This window comes from Lutra lutra, chromosome 17, assembly GCF_902655055.1.
Source record: "Lutra lutra chromosome 17, mLutLut1.2, whole genome shotgun sequence".
Lineage (NCBI taxonomy): Eukaryota > Metazoa > Chordata > Mammalia > Carnivora > Mustelidae > Lutra > Lutra lutra.
In genome coordinates, this window is record NC_062294.1 from 41,426,351 (window position 1) to 41,442,904 (window position 16,554).

Here is a 16,554-nt window from a genome sequence, read left to right on the forward strand (position 1 = left end):
GTCCTGGGGAGGCGTCTCCCGATCCCGGCGTTCCTTTGAGGCAGGGCTGGCTCCGGACCCCACGAGGGAGAGATGAAGTGTCCGGCTCAGGAGGTGGAGCCCCCAAAAACCAAAGGCCTCCTCCAGAGCCTGCTGGGGCCCCGCCCGCAGCCAGCACCATGCGAGCCCCGCTGAGTGATGCCCACCAGGGACTCACCCGAGACAAGCACACCACCCACCAGCCCTGTTTTATTCATAGACCTTTGCAGGAGAAGCCAGTGGGGCAGTGCCGACCGGGAGCCCAGCCCACGTCTGCAGGGCTCCCTCAGCCTAGGCCTCCAAGTGTCGGATCGCTCTCTCTCTCTCTCTCTCTTTTTTTTTCCAGGACAAAACAAAATAGAACAAAACAAAAATCCAAAAAAAAAAATTATTTTGCAAAAACACTTCCTCAATAAACAACATGTAAACAGAAACAGCTGCTTCGGGCTCCGTGAATGTCTCACTGTGTCTTCAAAGGCTTGTCCGTGGCGGGCAGTGGGGGCGGCTGGCAGGGGCCATTTTCCTCCTCCTCGGGGGCACCCTGGGGGTAGACCACGAAACACAGCTCCTGGCCCCAGCGTGTCATGGACTCTGAGGACAGATGGACAAACAGATAGACCTTGGGTCTGACTCTGTGGGGCAGGGGTCTTCAGGGAGCTGCTCCCTTCAGGCGGATCCTGGACTCTGGGGTCACCTTTTGGGGAGACTTCCGGTGGCGGCTGGATCCTGTTGCCACCGCAGCTGGGGGGGGGTCTGCTCCAGGGCCAGCCCCTAAGAGGGTCGCATCCCTGGGTCCCACTGCCATGGGGAGGCTGCCTGGCTCACCTGTGAGTCTGTGCACACACTTTGGTTTGCTTCTCCAGAACACCCCCAGGAAGAAAACAGGCACCCCTGTGAGGATGATGATCACGCCGACCCCACACACCATGGGCTCCGAGATGAAGCTGAAGACCAGCAGGAATGCCCAGAAAACCAAGTACGCCACGGGGACCAGGAGGTTCACCTGGGGGAGAGCCAGCCAGACTGCCCATGGCACCCCCACCCCGGGGGTCCCACGTGCTTCCCACCCACTGGGGCGTGAGGGCTCCCCCCTCTAGCCCAACAAGCTAGAAGCCACCTCAGGGGATGGCCAGGGTGCCCAACGGTTGAGGATTTGTTGAAGTTTCCGTGGCCCTGAGCTGCACACAGCAACGATGTGTCCCTGGCTGTTTGGCTTGACGTCTCTGTCTTTTTCGGTGTGTCACCTTTTTTAGGCACTGAGCCCTTGTCCGGCTCCAGGATTTATATGCACAGAATATGTGCACTCAGCTTGGGCTAGGCTCTCCTGTCTCCCGTCCTGTGCGTGCTCCTGGGGTTCTGTGTGACCGGGAGCAAGCACCCGAGCCTGACTTTCCCGTCTGGAAGCTGAGAGTGCACCCAGCAACCCCTCAGGGGCTGTTGGGGGTGCTGAATACATCAGTGCACACACAGCCCGAGCAGGGCCAGGCATGTGGCTAAAACTCGAATCCTAGTCGTTGTCCTCACCTGCTCCCCTCCCCCTCTCCCTGAGCACAAATGACCGTGGGGCTTGGACCACATGTGCCAGCCCGGCCCCACTCCCAGGCCTTACCTTGATGGGCCTGTGCAACGCCGGCCGCCTCCAGCGCAACACGAGAAGGCCCAGGATGGTGACGCCGTAGCAGAGGTAGTTGATGAAGGACACGTAGTTGATGAGCGTGTACGTGTCTCCCACAAGCATGATGACCGCTGTGGCCCCGCACTGGGAGAGGACCGGGCTGAGCGTGGCCTCCCACCTGCCTCCATCAGCCCCGGCCCTCCCCGCTGCCTCTGTGGGCTGCCCCCTAGGGCCGAGACAAATCCCCACCATTCCCCACGTTGCTGGGTGGCTCCAGCTCCCCTCCCGGCCAGCCGTGACCCCACAACTTACACAGACGAGGAGGGCAGGGATCGGGGTGCAGTGTCGGACATGGATCATGGCCAGCAAGCTGGGCAGGTGCCCCTCTCGGGCCCCTGAGAAGCACAGTCTGGGACAGAGATGGGTGGCGGCCGTGAGTCCGGCCACGGGCCTCCTACCAACCAGATCCTGGACCTCCGCTCCAGACGTGATGTCCCTCTTGAGCTGTCGCCTCTGACCCCTGCTCTGGGCCCCGGCAGCCCCACGGGGCAGTTCTTCCCTGTCTTGCCCCACCTCCCTTTTGCTTTCTGGACCTCAGAGTTGGGGTCCGACTCCTGTAACTGGGGAGTTCATCGTCCCAGCTTCACATGAGACCCACCAGGCAGGATTTGTCTCCCTCTGGCCCCTGGCACGGATTGCACGCACCTGCCTTGCCTCACCTTGACCGAGCCCCTCCCCAATCCAGTCACCTGGAGGAGGTGAACAGGTAGCCATTGATCCCTCCAAAAGTGGAAAGTGCCACGGAGACGGGCATGACCCAAGAAAAGTAGCCCAGCAGCTTCTCCCCGAAGGTCTGAGTAGGCACAGAAGAAGAGGGGATGCGTGAGGCAGGGCGGGGTGGGCAGGAGCCAGGCACAAGTGGGACCCCACTCACCACGGCCACCGCGTTAGAGACCAGCAGCTCCTGGGGGGACATGGCAGTGAAGTAGGCAATGTTGGTGAAGGTGTACACAAAGGTCACCAGCGGGATGGAGATGACAATGGCACGGGGTAGGTTCCTGGGGGCAGCGGTGCAGTATGTCAGCGTCAGTCCCGGTGGGTGGCGGGGCTGTGAGGTGGGACCCAGAGGACCCAGCAAGGGAGCAGTTGGAGTCTCCATCTCCAGGCTCTAGGTCTATTGGGGGCCTTGGGACAGGGAAGGGGCAGCACTACTGTCCCCCTGCTGCCCCCCAGCTCGAGCCTGGGCACAGGCAGGTGGGAGGAGGGACTGATGGGGGGAGGGCCATATCAAACCCCGAGGGGCACCTCTACTGTCGGTACACAAAGAGAAAAGTGCATACAGCCAAACTCAGCCTTGAAAATCCTCAAAAATCCTTGCAAAGTGCCCCTAGAGTCCCGTGCATAGATCTGGCCGCCCCCTGGAATGCCCTATCAGCCCCAGCTCCCAGCGGTTCACTGTTGGGATCCCTGGCTAAGCATCAGAGGGAGCCATCGGCTTCATCCATAGGGCATGTCGTGCACACATGTATAAATTTTGGCTAAATGCCGATGGCTGGATGCATTGACGGCAAGGGGCCATGGCCCGCCCACAGCCTCGCAGGGAGCACTGGTGTCCCAGCAGCAGCACAGTCAGGCAGATGACCAGACGGGGCCCCAGGAGGCAGTGGACCTCTGCAGGGAGGCTGCCTCTCCCACCGCTGCACCCCTTCCCTTCCCAGGGCTCGGCCAGGCATCCCACTCACTTTCGAGGGTCGACTAGCTCCTCAGTGACGTAGTTGAGGAAGTTCCAGCCGCTGAACGCAAAGGAGCCCTGGAGGAAGGCCAGGGCCAGGTGACCCACAGAGGGCGTCATCCAGAAGTCAAAGGCATTGCTGGGCCTCAGCTCCTCGAAGTGTCCTGGGGGTCCAGAGGTCAGGGGTCAGTGTTGTCGCCGCAGCCCTGTCCACGGCCCCACCCCGGCCCTACCTTGGAAGATCTGGACAAAGCCCACGCCAATGATGAGGGACAGGGCCAGCAGCTTCCCGCCGGTGAAGATGTCCTGGATGCGTGTGGCCCAGCGCACGCTGGAGCTGTTCACCCAGGTCAGGAGCACTGGGGAGGAAGGGAGAGAGGGCGGGTGGGCCATGGCCAAGTTTGGCCCAGGCTGCAGGAGAGCGGCAGCCCCCACCCCCAGCAGCCTACCCCCTGAGGCTGAGCTCCCAGGGGGCCAGCAGGTGGAGGGACGCCCCCTCCCGCACATGCACAGCCCTCCCACACCAGCGAGCAGGACGCGGGCTCAGAGCAGGCACTCACTCAGGCAGGCCATGGAGAGTGCGCGGGAGGCGGTGGCTGGGGGGATGCAGTTGGGGAACACGGGCTGCAGCACGTAGTTGGAGAAGGTCATGGAGATGACAGCCAGGCTGGTTGGGTACATGATGAGGACTGCACTCCAGAGCAGCAGGAAGCTGGAACGAGGAAGGGCCCCACTGGCAGAGGCAGCAGCGCCCTCCCAGCCAAACCAGCCCAGGTGGGGGCTGCCCCTCTGGCCGTGGCACCCAGGGCTGGCGAGGGTGCACGATGCGCCAGGAAGGCAGGGCCGATTCTGTTCTAAGAATGGACTTTTGCAACAGAGATGACATTTAGCACGGTTAAAGAGCTCCAGGCTGCCCTTGGGCAGGTGTCGAAAAGGACTGGGGAAGCAGCCACCTTTCTAATAGCTGATGAGCTGTGGCCACAGGCTGTTTGCTGAGCTGGGGCGGGCTGTCCCGGGACCTTGGGTTATGGTCCCAGCGGGGTCTCTCAGCAGAGCCCATGGCTGCAGGTAGCTGGCTCTGAGCCATGGCCCCTGGGGGATAAGACCTCACGAGGAGCCCTGGCAGGGGTTAGGGAGCGATTTATGTCCCTTTTGCCCAAATATTGCCACTGTGGGGTACCCACATGCAAGCCCGGACTCTGCTCAATGTTGTGAGACCCAACCTCTTCCCAGGGGCTCTGCCTGCACCCTCGGGAGGGCCTGTCTGTGGGGACGCTCCTAGACCTTGAGGATGGGGACTGCCGCATCCAGGGACACAGTGACCCCTGGACCACCGGGCTTGTAGATTCCTCTTGGTACTCTCCTTTACTTGGTGGCCTACCCCTTGCTCCATTCTGTCAGCCTTAGAAGACAGGCCCCCCGGGGTTGGGCCTTGGGCCCTCCCCGGCTCCTACTTCTCAAGTATTCTCTTAACCACATAGCCCAATTTTTCTGCTTTCTCAGGTCCCAGTCTCCTTTGAGGACCCTCTCCCCAGAGCAGAGCACCCATGGACACACCCTGAAACCCCATCTACCGCTACCCCTTTAAGGCCCCTCCCCACATTCCCCAGAACCAAATTTTGGATACTCTAGCCTAGACTTTTCCTTTGAGCTCCAGACACCCTCCTGCCCAGACCGGACTAGACCATCTCCCCAGATATGCCACAGACCCCACCAGCATGGGAACCTGACCCCAACACTTTCCCTCCCATGGAGTCCATCCAGTGGGAAAGTGGCTATCACCTCCTGCCCCCACCTCTCCCTCGGGCCACCCTGGCTATCATGTCTTCTGGGTGATTCTGGAAACTTCCTATACCTTTATTCAGACCCTCGGCATGGCTCAGGGGGTTAATTGCAATAGCTCTAATCCCCCATCGTGGCCCTAGGCAGCCCCAGAGCCTCCAAACCCTGGCACTTGCCGTGGATCTGATCTGCCCCTGGCCATACCAGAGGCATCAGGCTCACCCTCTAAGCCCTGGTGTGAATGTTGTTTTTCCCAGAAGCCTTCACTAGGTGATGGTACCCCATTCTTTTGGCCGCTGGGCCACTGCCCCTCACGCACACCACAGAGCAAGAATTCTCTAGGTTTTCCCCAAGTACAGAGGGGCTTTCTCCCTTCTGCCCTGTGAACAATTTGAGAACAGGGATAGATCCTTTTATCTCTAGTCCCCAGCACACAGTAGGTGCTCAGCTAATGTTGATCGGTGAATAAAAGAATGTGGGGGGTGGGGCTATTTAAAGGGGTCCTCTTGCAGGGCGCTCGTAGGAATTATATGCACCCCCCACACACATGTGGGTTGACTAAAATCAAGGCTGCCCTTCCTTTGTTGTGAGAATCACCCAGGTGGGGAGTAGGCTTCAAGAAACATTTAGAAGGAAGCACAGAGAGGTCAAGGGGCCAGCCGGAGTGTCCAGCCCATTCTGGCGTTGGAAGATTGCCCAACACCCCCAACTTCTTTTCCTCTATGCATCCCATGACCTCCCTGAGATGTGAGAAAAAGAAGAAACTGAAGTCCAGGGCCCAAGTGACCCTCCATTCCAGATTGTCATCCCCTCCCCCACCGACCCCACTGGCGCCCCACACTCACCCAGCCAGGCCCCCGAAGATCTCAGTGACATAGGCATAGTCCCCACCAGACTTGGGGATGGCGACACCCAGCTCCGCGTAGCAGAGGGAGCCCAGGGCAGTGACGCCTCCACCTAGGACCCAGACGAAGAGAGCCAGACCCACAGAGCCCGAGTGCTCCAGGACCCCCTTGGGGGAGATGAAGATGCCCGAGCCAATGATGTTTCCTGGGGTGGGGAGAGATGGGGAGGCATCAGGTCTGGGATCCTCTTAGACAGCCCAGCCTTCTCAGGCTCCCAGATGCTACAATGAGAAAGGAAACCCCGGCTGCTCCCTGGAGGAGGAGGAGGAGAGGGAAGGTGGGCCTACAGGCCTGTGGATGCCACTAGGGGCCTCAGACCCTGCAAATCCCATCTGGGCTCATTATCTCCCCTTCCCCAGGCCCTGGCATGGGAAGAGGCACCTCGTCCACCCAGTTCAGGACATGAGTCCTGCTCTCGTTCCTCTGTACCCCCTGCTTCCTCCCAGCAGGTGGGCAAGCATGAGGGAGCGGGCTCAGCAGCTCGGGGACCTGCTTGCTGGACTCCTCCCTGATCTAGGACCCAGACTGCAGACATAGATGCTGAAGGGAACTTGTTTCCTGGCACCGCTGAAATATTTCCAGTCCTGGGCAAGGGCTGGTGGGGTGAGGGAGAGGGACAGGAACAAGTGCATTTATACAGCTGGGGAAGGTCAACAGCCATCATGGAAGGATGGCAATGGCAGGCTGACAGAGACGCGGCCGGCCCGCGGTCTGGATAAGACCGCTTTGTCTCCTTGAGACAGCCTGCTGGATGCAGAGAGGAGTCAATGCTCTAATCCCAGCACCACAGTGGGAAACCTCAGCTGGGGCTCAGGTCACCTCTCAAGATCTACCTGTACGAGAGGTTTCTGTGAGGCATCGGCAAGATACCATATAGGAAGCCGTCCGCTCATTCTGGACCCAGACGTACTCGGCATCCTTGCGTGATTGTGGGTGCGTCTGCTGCTGCACCTGGTCTCACTCACCTCCAACCCCCAGCACATAGTAGGTGCTCACTACACATCTGTCGAGTAAACTGAATGGGTGCACGGATGGCCCGATGCCCAAAGCGGTACCGAAGTCCTAACCTGAAAGACTGATTTTCCCATCTGTGAAGTGGGGGCAGCCGTCTCTGCTCCGCTCTCCTAGAGAGGCACTGCAAAGAGGAGGAGGGGGGTGGTCACAGCTTCCGAGGCTCAGATGTGAAGGGAGTCTGCCAGGGTCACCGGAGGCCTGCCCTGTCCTTGGGCTGACTCGGAGTCTTGCGGACTGTGACATGTGTTGGGGGTACTCCATTGACCCGCAGTGTCTGGGGATGCACAGTCTGAATGCTCAGAGGGCCAAGCCATGGTCTGCAGAGCAGGTTCTCAGGGTGAGCAAGACTGAGTGCCCACTGAGCTGTGAGCTCCCTGGCAGTTAGAGTAAAAAGGGCAATGCTCTGGGGGACCTGGGTCTCACCCTCTGTGCACACAAATGACGTCTCATCGTTGGTGGTTTGCACAAGGACCTGCCCAAGAGGAAATGACCCCAGAATGCCCAGGCCCCATGAATAAAAAAGCAACGCTGCTAAGGAGCTGACGCTCTGTCTCTCGACAGGATGACCCCACCTGCCAGGTCCGGTGGGAGAATGTACACCCGTCTAGGCAGAGCCTGCCCGCTCCACCTGCCAGGCCCACAGGCGGGCCTGGCCAAGGACACGGCCGCGGCTGCCAATCTGCATGCATTCCTTGTCCATGGTGCTACCCCCCACCCCACCCCCGGCCGACACAGATTTCCAGTCTGGACGGCCATGGTGCCCCACTTGGTTTTCTAGTCACATCCCAGGAGCCCTAAATACATCCAGATAAGGACCAAAGAATTCCTGTTCCCCAGCCCCCAGAGGTAAGCTGAGCCGTCAGCCTGCTTCCAGCGGGAGAGGGGCCACCTCCCTTATCTACCCTGAGGGGCTGGGGTCTGGCTCCCCTTTCTAAAGGGTCTTTGAGTTCGCGCTATCCAGCAGCACAGCCTCTATTCTCAGGGCTTGGTGGAATGGGATTTGCCAAATGCCAGTGAGGTTGGAAGCCAGCGGGGGCTGGGTGGCCTTGGAAGGAGCTGGGTGCATTCAGGCTGGGGGCATCCAGGGACCCGAGCAACCCAGCCCATGGGGACCTCGGCCCTCTCTAGAGTTCAGCATGGTGGGGCCTCATGGGCTTAGCCCTTGGGAAAGCCACACCTAGCATCCTGTCCTCCCAGGTTGGGGTCTGAAAGGGATGTGTCACTAGCCTGTGCCCAGGAGCTGGAGACGCCAATGCTGGCACTTGGGGGATGGGCCGGGGGATCGTGATTGTGTGGACACATGGCCTTGGCCTATAGTGCAGGCCCATGTGGCTGAAAGGAACATGTGTGCCAGTTGGTGTCTCTGAGGTCCTTGGGAGCCTCTCCTTCTGGCCCTGGACAACTTCTGGCATCCGCCCCAGGTTTGTGCCAGAAGGTGGCAGAAGACCCCACTGAGGTCCACTGGCCGCTCTGGGGACCATGTGGCCTGAGTGGGGCTCTGTAAGGAGCCACAGGGGCCATGAGCTTGGGTGAGTGGCAGAGGGCAGGACGAGGACACTGGGGACAGGGGTGGGGACCTCCAGCATCTGAATGATTACAGGAGGCCTGGAGGAGGGACCACGGAGCTGTAAGGGTTATGGCAGGGGGGGCCTGTCCAGCCCTTCCAGTGGTTGTGGGCTCAGGCCTCCCTTCTCAGCCCTCATGCTCAAGTCCAGCGGAATGAGCCCTGTTGGATTCAGGACACAGCAGTGGGAAAGCCCAGCCCTTGGGGGAACCTGCTCTTGGAGAAGAGGAGGGGCAGGAATCAGGGAACATGGGATGGGCTGTGAGATACTACTGAGCGCCCAGTCAGGTGTCTGAGGGCAGCGGGTTGGAGAAATGCAGGTTCCAAGGCCTCTATAGTCCCATTCACCCAGTGGCATGGCTGCTCTGTGGTCCCTGCAGGGCCAGAGTTCCCACACAGGTGGGTGAGGAGGTGAGTCCCCACCAGGAGGCCCCCCCCGGTCCCCTCCCATCCCTCTCCCCTCAGTCCACACTAGGTGGTTTTTATCACATTAAGATGTTTGGCCTGATGGGGCTTAGTCGGCTCCACAGAGGAACGAAGAAAGGGCCATTGTTCCGGCTGTTGCGGTGTGTGCTGACCTATTTCTGGGACGCAGGGGCTGACCGTGGAGGTCACAGGGTAGACGGTGGAGGTCATGGTGGTGGAAGGAGCCAGCTGCCCTGGGTGTGGATGGGGCCAAAGTGCAGTCTGATTTGGGGGTGGGCAGAGAGGTCCTGGCAGGCCAGGCTGCTGGCACAACCCCTCATTGCTAGAAACACTTTGGGGAGTCAGCTGTGTGATCTCAGGCCAGCGCTGCCCTTCTGGGACTCAGTTTCCCCATTTGCGAGGTAGGGCCACTGAGCTAGGGGGCAGTAGAGGGCTGGTTCAACCCTGACTTTGGTGGAGTCCCCGCTGGGCAGGGCAGACACTTTCTGCACATCTGCAGAAGGCCTAAGGAAACACAGTCTGCTTACGGGCCTCTGTCCCACATGGTGGCAGAACTCTCCTCAGCTCACTGGATTCCCAGAAGCTGCGCCACCTCCAGGAAGCCCTCACTGACCTCCCACCTTGGCCCACTGCCATGGTACCAAGAGGATGGTGAGGAAGGGATTCTTCATTGGCCACCTTGCATGGGTGCCCCGACCTGCTGCAATGAGGAGCCAGAGTCCCCCAGAGGACAGAGAACCCACAAGGCCTAAGTCATCTACATACACCTTGCCTAGCTGTGCCTCTTTTAGCTAGCAGGCCCACAATGGGGATTCTTCCTGTCACGTTGGCCTGTTGGCCCGAGACAGAATAGCTCTAGGGCTCTCGGGTCTGATCAGGGGCTGGCTATAGGCCAGGCCTCCTTCCTCTGCTCTGGGCAACGAGTCCCAGCACCTTCTCATTAGGGGATGACCCATGAGGCCTCTGGGAAAAAGCTCCACATTCCCATCAGTAGGTCCCCGAGGCCACAGACTATGGTGCTAGTTGAGGATCCCTAGATCTGGGTTCGAATCCCAGATACCTAGTGGTGGGGGCAGGGGTGGGGTGCTGTGGACAAGATACTTGGCCTTTCGGAGTCTTCTTATCTGTGAAGTGGGGAGAGGAGGCAGTGAGGGGGTGTGCTCCCACTCTGCCTTGCTCATCAGAGGCCCCAGGAAGTGCTTATTAATCTCACTATTGTCTTCCACCTTGGAGAAACCCCAGGCCACCCAATCTGGCCTTTGGAAACCAGACTCCCCAAGGGACCTCAAACATGCTGGGGTCAACGGCCAGAGCTCCGCTTTGGGGGCCCTGCTGTCCCCCAAACACATGTGTGTCCTTAATGAGCATGTGTTGGGCATCCCTCTGAGGAGAGAGAAGTGCCCTTTGAGGGTGTTGGCAGAACTCCAGGGAGGTGAGTGGGGATGCCTCCAGGACACGTCTGGAATTGCCAGTTGGCCCGCGGGTACCTCCGGCCTAACCCACTTTCCTTTCAAGAGAGGGATGAGCAGAAGTGTGGAGCTCGCTCTGCCTGGCTCGGCCCAGCCCGGCCTGCCAAGCAAATTTCGCCTGTGCCCAGTCTACAGGCTGGGTCAAGGTCATCGGTGAGCTCCACTCCACTGGACCCAACCGTCCACCCCCCAGACCACATCTTGCCTGCTCATCAGTGGCATTTGGCAGGTTAAGCCCTTCCTCGACACTCAGCCTCCTGCCCATCCTCCCACCTTGTGGGCTGCTCCTTCTGGATGTTTCTGCTGGTCCTTCTCTTTCCTGACTTCCAGACGTTGAGTGCCCGTGGCGCAGTCCTGGGGCCTCTGCCCCTTTCCTTCCACACACCCTTCCTTCAAGGCCTCCACCAGTACCCCCAGATTCTGTTGGCAACTCCCAAATTTATATGCCTAGCATGGACCTCTTCCCTGAACCAAACCTGGGTATCCAGCTAATTACTCAGCAAATAGCATTGCGAGTTTCACATGTTTGCAATGAAATCCCCGACTTTCAACCCCCTGCCCCCAAGACCTACTCCTCTCATTCTTTCTGGACCGATAAATAGCAAACCGGGCTTCCAGAGGCTCAGGCCCAAACCTGGAGTCGCCCCTGATTCTTCTCTTTCTCCCACACCTCACACCCTGTTCATTATAAATCCTTTGGCTCTGTCTTCCAAACACACCCAGAACTGAACCTCCCCTCACCACCTCATCGCGGCCACCCTGCTCTCAACCATCATCATCTCTTATACGAGGGACTCAGGTACACTCTTGACCAGGCTTCCTGCTTCTACCATTGGTGCCCACAGCTTCTTCTCTATGGTGGGTGCCATCCTATCCTATCCCATCCCATCCCATAGCCTATCCCATGCCATCCTAGGTCCAATCCCAAATATCCCATCCCGTCCATCTCGTCCCAGCCCATCCTTCCATCCCATCCTATAGCCTATCCCATCCCATTCCATTCACTTAATTCCATCTCATCCATCCCATCCCACCCCATGCCATCCCATGCCATCCTATCCCATGCCATCCCATATCCTATCCTATCCTATCCATCCCATCCCATCCCATCCCATCCCATCCCATCCCATCCCATCCTATACCCTATTACATCCTATCCCTTCCCACCCCATGTCATCCCATCTTATTCTCTCTCATTCCATCCCATATCCTATCCTATTCATCCCATCTGTCCCATCCCATCCCATCTACCTTATCCCATGTCGCCTCATGCCATCCTGTCTGATCCTGTCCAATCCCACCCTCTTTTGCTCAAAGCCCTCTTCCACCTTGAAAAGAGACAAATTTCTCACTGCAAACGGCAAAGTCCACACCAACTGGGCCCCATCCCACTCCTGACTCATTTCCTCCCCACCATCCTCCCCACCCCTACCTTATTTTTTTTTCACCTTAGCACTTCCTCGTCTGTAGATCAGGGCTGGGAGACACAGACAGGGTCTTTCTCAGGATCCCTATGAGGAGGGGCCGAGCTTGTGGACAGAGCCATCCTTTGAGCAGCCCAGCCACCTCTAGCCCTGGAGACAACAGAGAGGGGCCTGCCCATCCTTGGAGGAGCAGGGATTGTCGCCTAAGGAGATGGGGTTCGCAAAGCAGACCTCTGAGTCCCTGAACATACCTGAGCCTAACACATGAAGACCAGCATAGGTGGGATCCCTGAGTTGAAGGGAGAGAGTGGAGGATGGGGCAGCCTGGTCAGCAGATCCAGGGTGATTCTCACTCTGCTGGACCTGGGCACACCCATTCCTTAGGTGTGGATTAGGAGAGGGTGCTGGTTGGGGGCCCTGAGTCAGGACAAGAGATTCAGTACATACAGCCCTAGGCGGGGGTGGTTAGTCGGGGAGATTCCTTTGTCCCTTTGTTTGTTCATCCAACCATGGGAAGTGGGGAGCTGGGTCAATCCCAACCCTCCCCCACTGAGGGCTTTGAACCTGGCCCCAATTTTGGCAGCACCAGAACAGTATGGGGAAGGGCACTGAATTGGAAGATTGGGTCCAAATCTGGTTCCAAATCCCAAGGTCTACTGCTTGCAGAAGTGCCATTTAACTTCCAACCTCAGTTTCTATGTCTGTAGAATGGGTATAAACACTCCCGCCTTACAAGGTGGGCATGAGAATCAAATGGGATAAAGGGAGAATATGATTTCATAATGTAATAAGAAGTGTTTTTCAGAAGAGGTATTAGATGCAGCAGTGTCTTATGGAGCCCCGCTCAGCTGGCTCCCCTCCCCCCAAGGCTGGCCCATCTCCCTGCAGGTGTGCTGTCTGGGGCCAGCAGGTGCTGCCCCAAACACACTTCAGGTGGAGCCTTCCTCCAGCCCAAAGCCCTTCCAAATCATCCCGTTCCAGAAAGCCCCACTCCTCGGCCTACGAGGGGGCAGAGGGTACAAGGAGAGAGAATTATAGGACCTTCTGGAAGGGGCTGTTTGAAGTTTTGGAGAGCAACTGTAGGAGCTGGTAACAAAGGAACAGTGGGTGGGGAGGCGGGGCCACCAGGGCATAAGGTGGGAAGGGCTGGGCAGACCGTTACTCAGCCCACAGATGCTTCCTCCCTCATGTCCTGTCCCCTCTGGTCCACATCCATTCTCCCCTTGTCCATCTCTTGCCAGCTGGAATTCTTCGAAGCTCCCTCATCAGGGTCGTCGGACCACCCCTGAGTGTCCCGTGCTGGGGTCAGGTCTTCTGGGTTCCCTTCCCAAGTCTGCAGCCCTTGGCCAAGCCACTTCTTACCCCTGCTCAGACTTCAAGGTCTGGAGGCCAAGGGAGCAGTGGACCTGGAACAGCTGGGATGGGCTGAAGAATGGGGGTGTGGCAAGGGCCGAGCTGGGACGCGCGGGTCTGTCCCGCAGGCTGCAGGGGATGGTGGAGCTAGCCCCCTCCTTTCCTACCACCACCACCCGGGGCTTTCCTTCCAGGAGAGAGGAGCCAGCAGCCTCCACCTGACCTGAAGCTGATAGGATGTGGGAGGAAGCAGAGCAGAAATACAGCTCAAGGATGGCTGCTTAGCTGAGGCAGCCCCAGAAGAACTGTGTCTCTCCCTGCACCTTGCTGGCACGGCAGCTGACTCAGACATGGCCAGCTTCTTGACTCCATGGTCCTTCCATCATGTGTGGGCCTCCTGTCCCTGGGAGCACAGATCCTGGAGAGGGTGTGGGCCAGGGCAAGACTCTAGCCAGTATCCTGGCTAAAGCCCTGGACCCAGCCCTTCCTCCCAGCAGATCATGGAGCAGGGATGTCCAACGCCAAGAAGGTTGCAGGAGCCGCTCCTGGAAGACTCCATTCCAGGGGCAAGTGGGTGAAGCAGGGATGCTACCAGCACAGGGCCTGTGTTCTAGGGCAACTTCCAGTGTGAGTGTGGGGGTGGCTCAGAGCCAGATCCCAGCTCCAGGGCAGGAGCTCCCAGTTCGGGAGCAGAAGAGGAGGAGGGGAAGACCCTTGTCCGCCCACCTGAACCTCCAACCTTCTCCATCTCCAGGGGTCTGAGGATGGGTGGGCGGTGGGTGCACAAGGAGATCCTACTGGCTGGAGAGGGGAAGACCCGGACGGCAATAGAATAAAGCAGTCAAGATGCCCGGATCCATCCACCCAGTCTGTGTCTCCTGGGACACGGGATGGAACCGACCACTCCCAGGAGGGTCTCTGAGGCCCTCTATGGAAACAGATCTGGGTTACCTAGTTCCTGAGGAGTCAGCATCCATGACTTGCGCCTTGTCCCCTGAGTCCTGTGGCTACTCAGAAGTCCCCATATGGGGGACCCATTCTCCGGTGGGGAAGAGGAGGTCACAAGATATGAGTGCCTGTTGGGATTCCAGCCCAGGAAGCAGGGTGGCTTTTTCTGCAGGCTTGCTGTGCCCACCCGGTGGCTGGCTTCCCCAGTCACTAACGGCTCCACCCTCTCCCCAGGGTCCTGCCACCAAACTCTGCAGTAATCATATACTCTGAACCTCTTCCCCCTTGGGGCTGGCTCTACCTGTCCAGTGTACCCAGTGGGCTGGGGGTCTCCTGCTTTAGAAGAATTAATCAACCCTCGTTGCATGGCACCTGGAGACTAGAGCCACAGTCCAGAACCTGGAGCCTTAACCTGGGTCAGCCTATCCAGTCCCCACACTTACAGGGCTCCTGGCACTCAAGGCAGGATTATCCTCACCTCCCTTTCATAGATGAGAAAACCAAGAGCATTCTGCCTTGCTGAAACCCACAACAAAATAAAGGCAGCAGGGGAATTCCAGCGGTGGATGGGGCCCTCACCTCCCTCAGGTGCAGAACTTTGGGGGGCCTGGGGAGGTGGGAACAAGAAGCCCTCCTGCCGCTGTCTGAGGGGATACACCCATAGGTGCTCTGGCCATCCCCTCACGTGTCCCACAGTCGCAGATCGGTAGGAGCACCCGGAGCGGGGGTGCCCCTTGTTTTGGGCAGCAGTGCACCCCGAGCCTTTAGCCCGACCATCCCAGGCACCCGCCTGCCGTGGCCCCTCTCACCGATGATGATGGTGCAGGCGCTCACCAGCCCGATCTCCTTCTTGAGCGCCACACGCTCCGAGGGGCCGGGGCCAGGGCCCGGGCCGGGGGAGGGCGAGGGTGCAGGGCCAGGGCTCCCGCGTCCGCTCGGCTGCTGCGTGTGGCCGGCCATGTCGCTCAACCGCCGCGTCCCCGCTCCCTGTGCTGCCCAGTCTGTCCGACCGGCCGCGGGTCCGTCGGTCCGTCCGTCTGTCGGCGCTCGCCGCCTTCGCAGCCGGGACAGCGCCCACAGGCGGGCGCATGCGCTGGCGCGGGGCCCGGGCCAAGGGCCCCAGGCTGCCGGGCCAGAGAGGGGCGGAAGGAGGACCGGCTGGCAGCCCCCCTCCCCCACCTCCCTTAAAGGGAACTGCCCCCACCCCCCTGCCTGGGGGGAGGAAGGAGAGGACTTGGGGCAGACCTAGGAAGAACTTTCTAGCTGAACTAAGGAAGAGGCCCTCCCACTGCCTGAGTTACATCTAGTCGTGGGGTGGGGTAGGGGTGGGGGAGCAGAGCTCAACAGCAAGACTGTCCCTGCCCTCAAGGAGACTGAGGAAGCTGGCCAGAATAATAGCTGTCTGTGTACTGGGACCCTTTGCGCGCCGGCGCTTCCAAACTTCTTAAATCCTGGCGCGGGCCCAGAGTGCGCGCGGGCTGACGGAAGGGTGGAGGTTGCGTCCATTCTACAGGTGGAAGTTGAGGCCCAGAGATAACTTAAGGAGAATCACAGAGCAAGTGGCAAGGCCCAGAACCAAACCCTTTCTGATGCCTCCTTGGCTTCTAGACGGGATGGGGGGCGTGAGATATCGCTCTAGGAGGGGCGCATCCAGGAAGCTCTGGGAGGGGTCAGGAGACCCTAAGCACCCACCATCACAAGTTTGACCTCTAACCCTCATCCAGAGCCCTTTAGGGAGACCTGGAAGAAGTTCTGACCAACCCTTCCCCCACCTATCTCCCCGCCCCGTCCGTCCGGCTGCACTCTGGGCTGCGTCGGGCAGGTCCCATCTGCAGATGCCGGGTCACAGGTGAGAGTGGGGGCTCGGTGGACTAGAACTTGGGGCCTTCGCCAGAGACCAGTCCAGCCCGGCTCAAGGAGACGGGGCCACCCGGGGCTGTGGCTCCTGAGGTCACGGACGATGTCGGGCGTGCAGGGTCACAAGGAGGCCGCCTCCTCCCGGAAGCCATCCTGCCTGTGCAGCCCGGGCCCGCGAAGCAGACACAAGGGGGGCGGCGTCGGGGGCCACCGGGGCGGCGGGCGGGGCGAGCCTGGCACCGTGCGGCCGGCGGCGGAACAGCCTTTGTCCTTTCCTGGCGGCCGCCGCGCCGCGCCGTCCCCTGCATGTGGATGAGGCTGCTCCAGGCGCCCCCATCTCCCCCCCCCCCCCGCCCTAGCTAGCGGCCTCGGGGCTGGCGGAAGGCCCCGCTTGGGTCCGACGGCCTCCGGGCAGCCCCCGGGCTGGGGTGGGGGTTGGGGTCCGGT

General features: G+C 59.7%; 1 protein-coding gene across 2 annotated transcripts; it reads right to left on the reverse strand.

Annotated features, from left to right (window-relative positions):
* Window positions 1–6: 6 nt before the first annotated feature.
* On the reverse strand, window positions 7–15,303 carry SLC7A10 (solute carrier family 7 member 10). 2 transcript variants are annotated; one of them, XM_047711880.1, is made up of 11 exons: window positions 15,060–15,303; window positions 5,993–6,197; window positions 3,926–4,077; window positions 3,599–3,724; window positions 3,376–3,529; window positions 2,568–2,691; window positions 2,383–2,486; window positions 1,946–2,042; window positions 1,628–1,777; window positions 844–1,021; window positions 7–559 (listed from the first exon to the last, which is right to left on the reverse strand). In XM_047711880.1, the coding sequence occupies exons 1-11, from the start codon at window positions 15,208–15,210 to the stop codon at window positions 87–89; spliced, it is 1,914 nt and encodes a 637-aa protein (XP_047567836.1). In that variant the 5' UTR covers window positions 15,211–15,303; the 3' UTR covers window positions 7–86. The 2 variants fall into 2 exon arrangements, with proteins under 2 accessions (XP_047567836.1, XP_047567837.1); XM_047711881.1 differs by having other exon boundaries at window positions 358–609.
* Window positions 15,304–16,554: the final 1,251 nt, after the last annotated feature.

Excerpts from the sequence above, each read along its gene's own strand:
- SLC7A10 (XM_047711880.1), bottom strand. The coding sequence starts at position 15,210 with ATGGCCGGCCACACGCAGCAGCCGAGCGGACGCGGGAGCCCTGGCCCT. Across the intron at positions 2,043-2,382 it reads TACCTGTTCACCTCCTCCAG|ACTGTGCTTCTCAGGGGCCC; the intron begins GTGACTGGATTG and ends TCTCTGTCCCAG. Across the intron at positions 1,022-1,627 it reads CGTTGCACAGGCCCATCAAG|GTGAACCTCCTGGTCCCCGT; the intron begins GTAAGGCCTGGG and ends GCTCTCCCCCAG.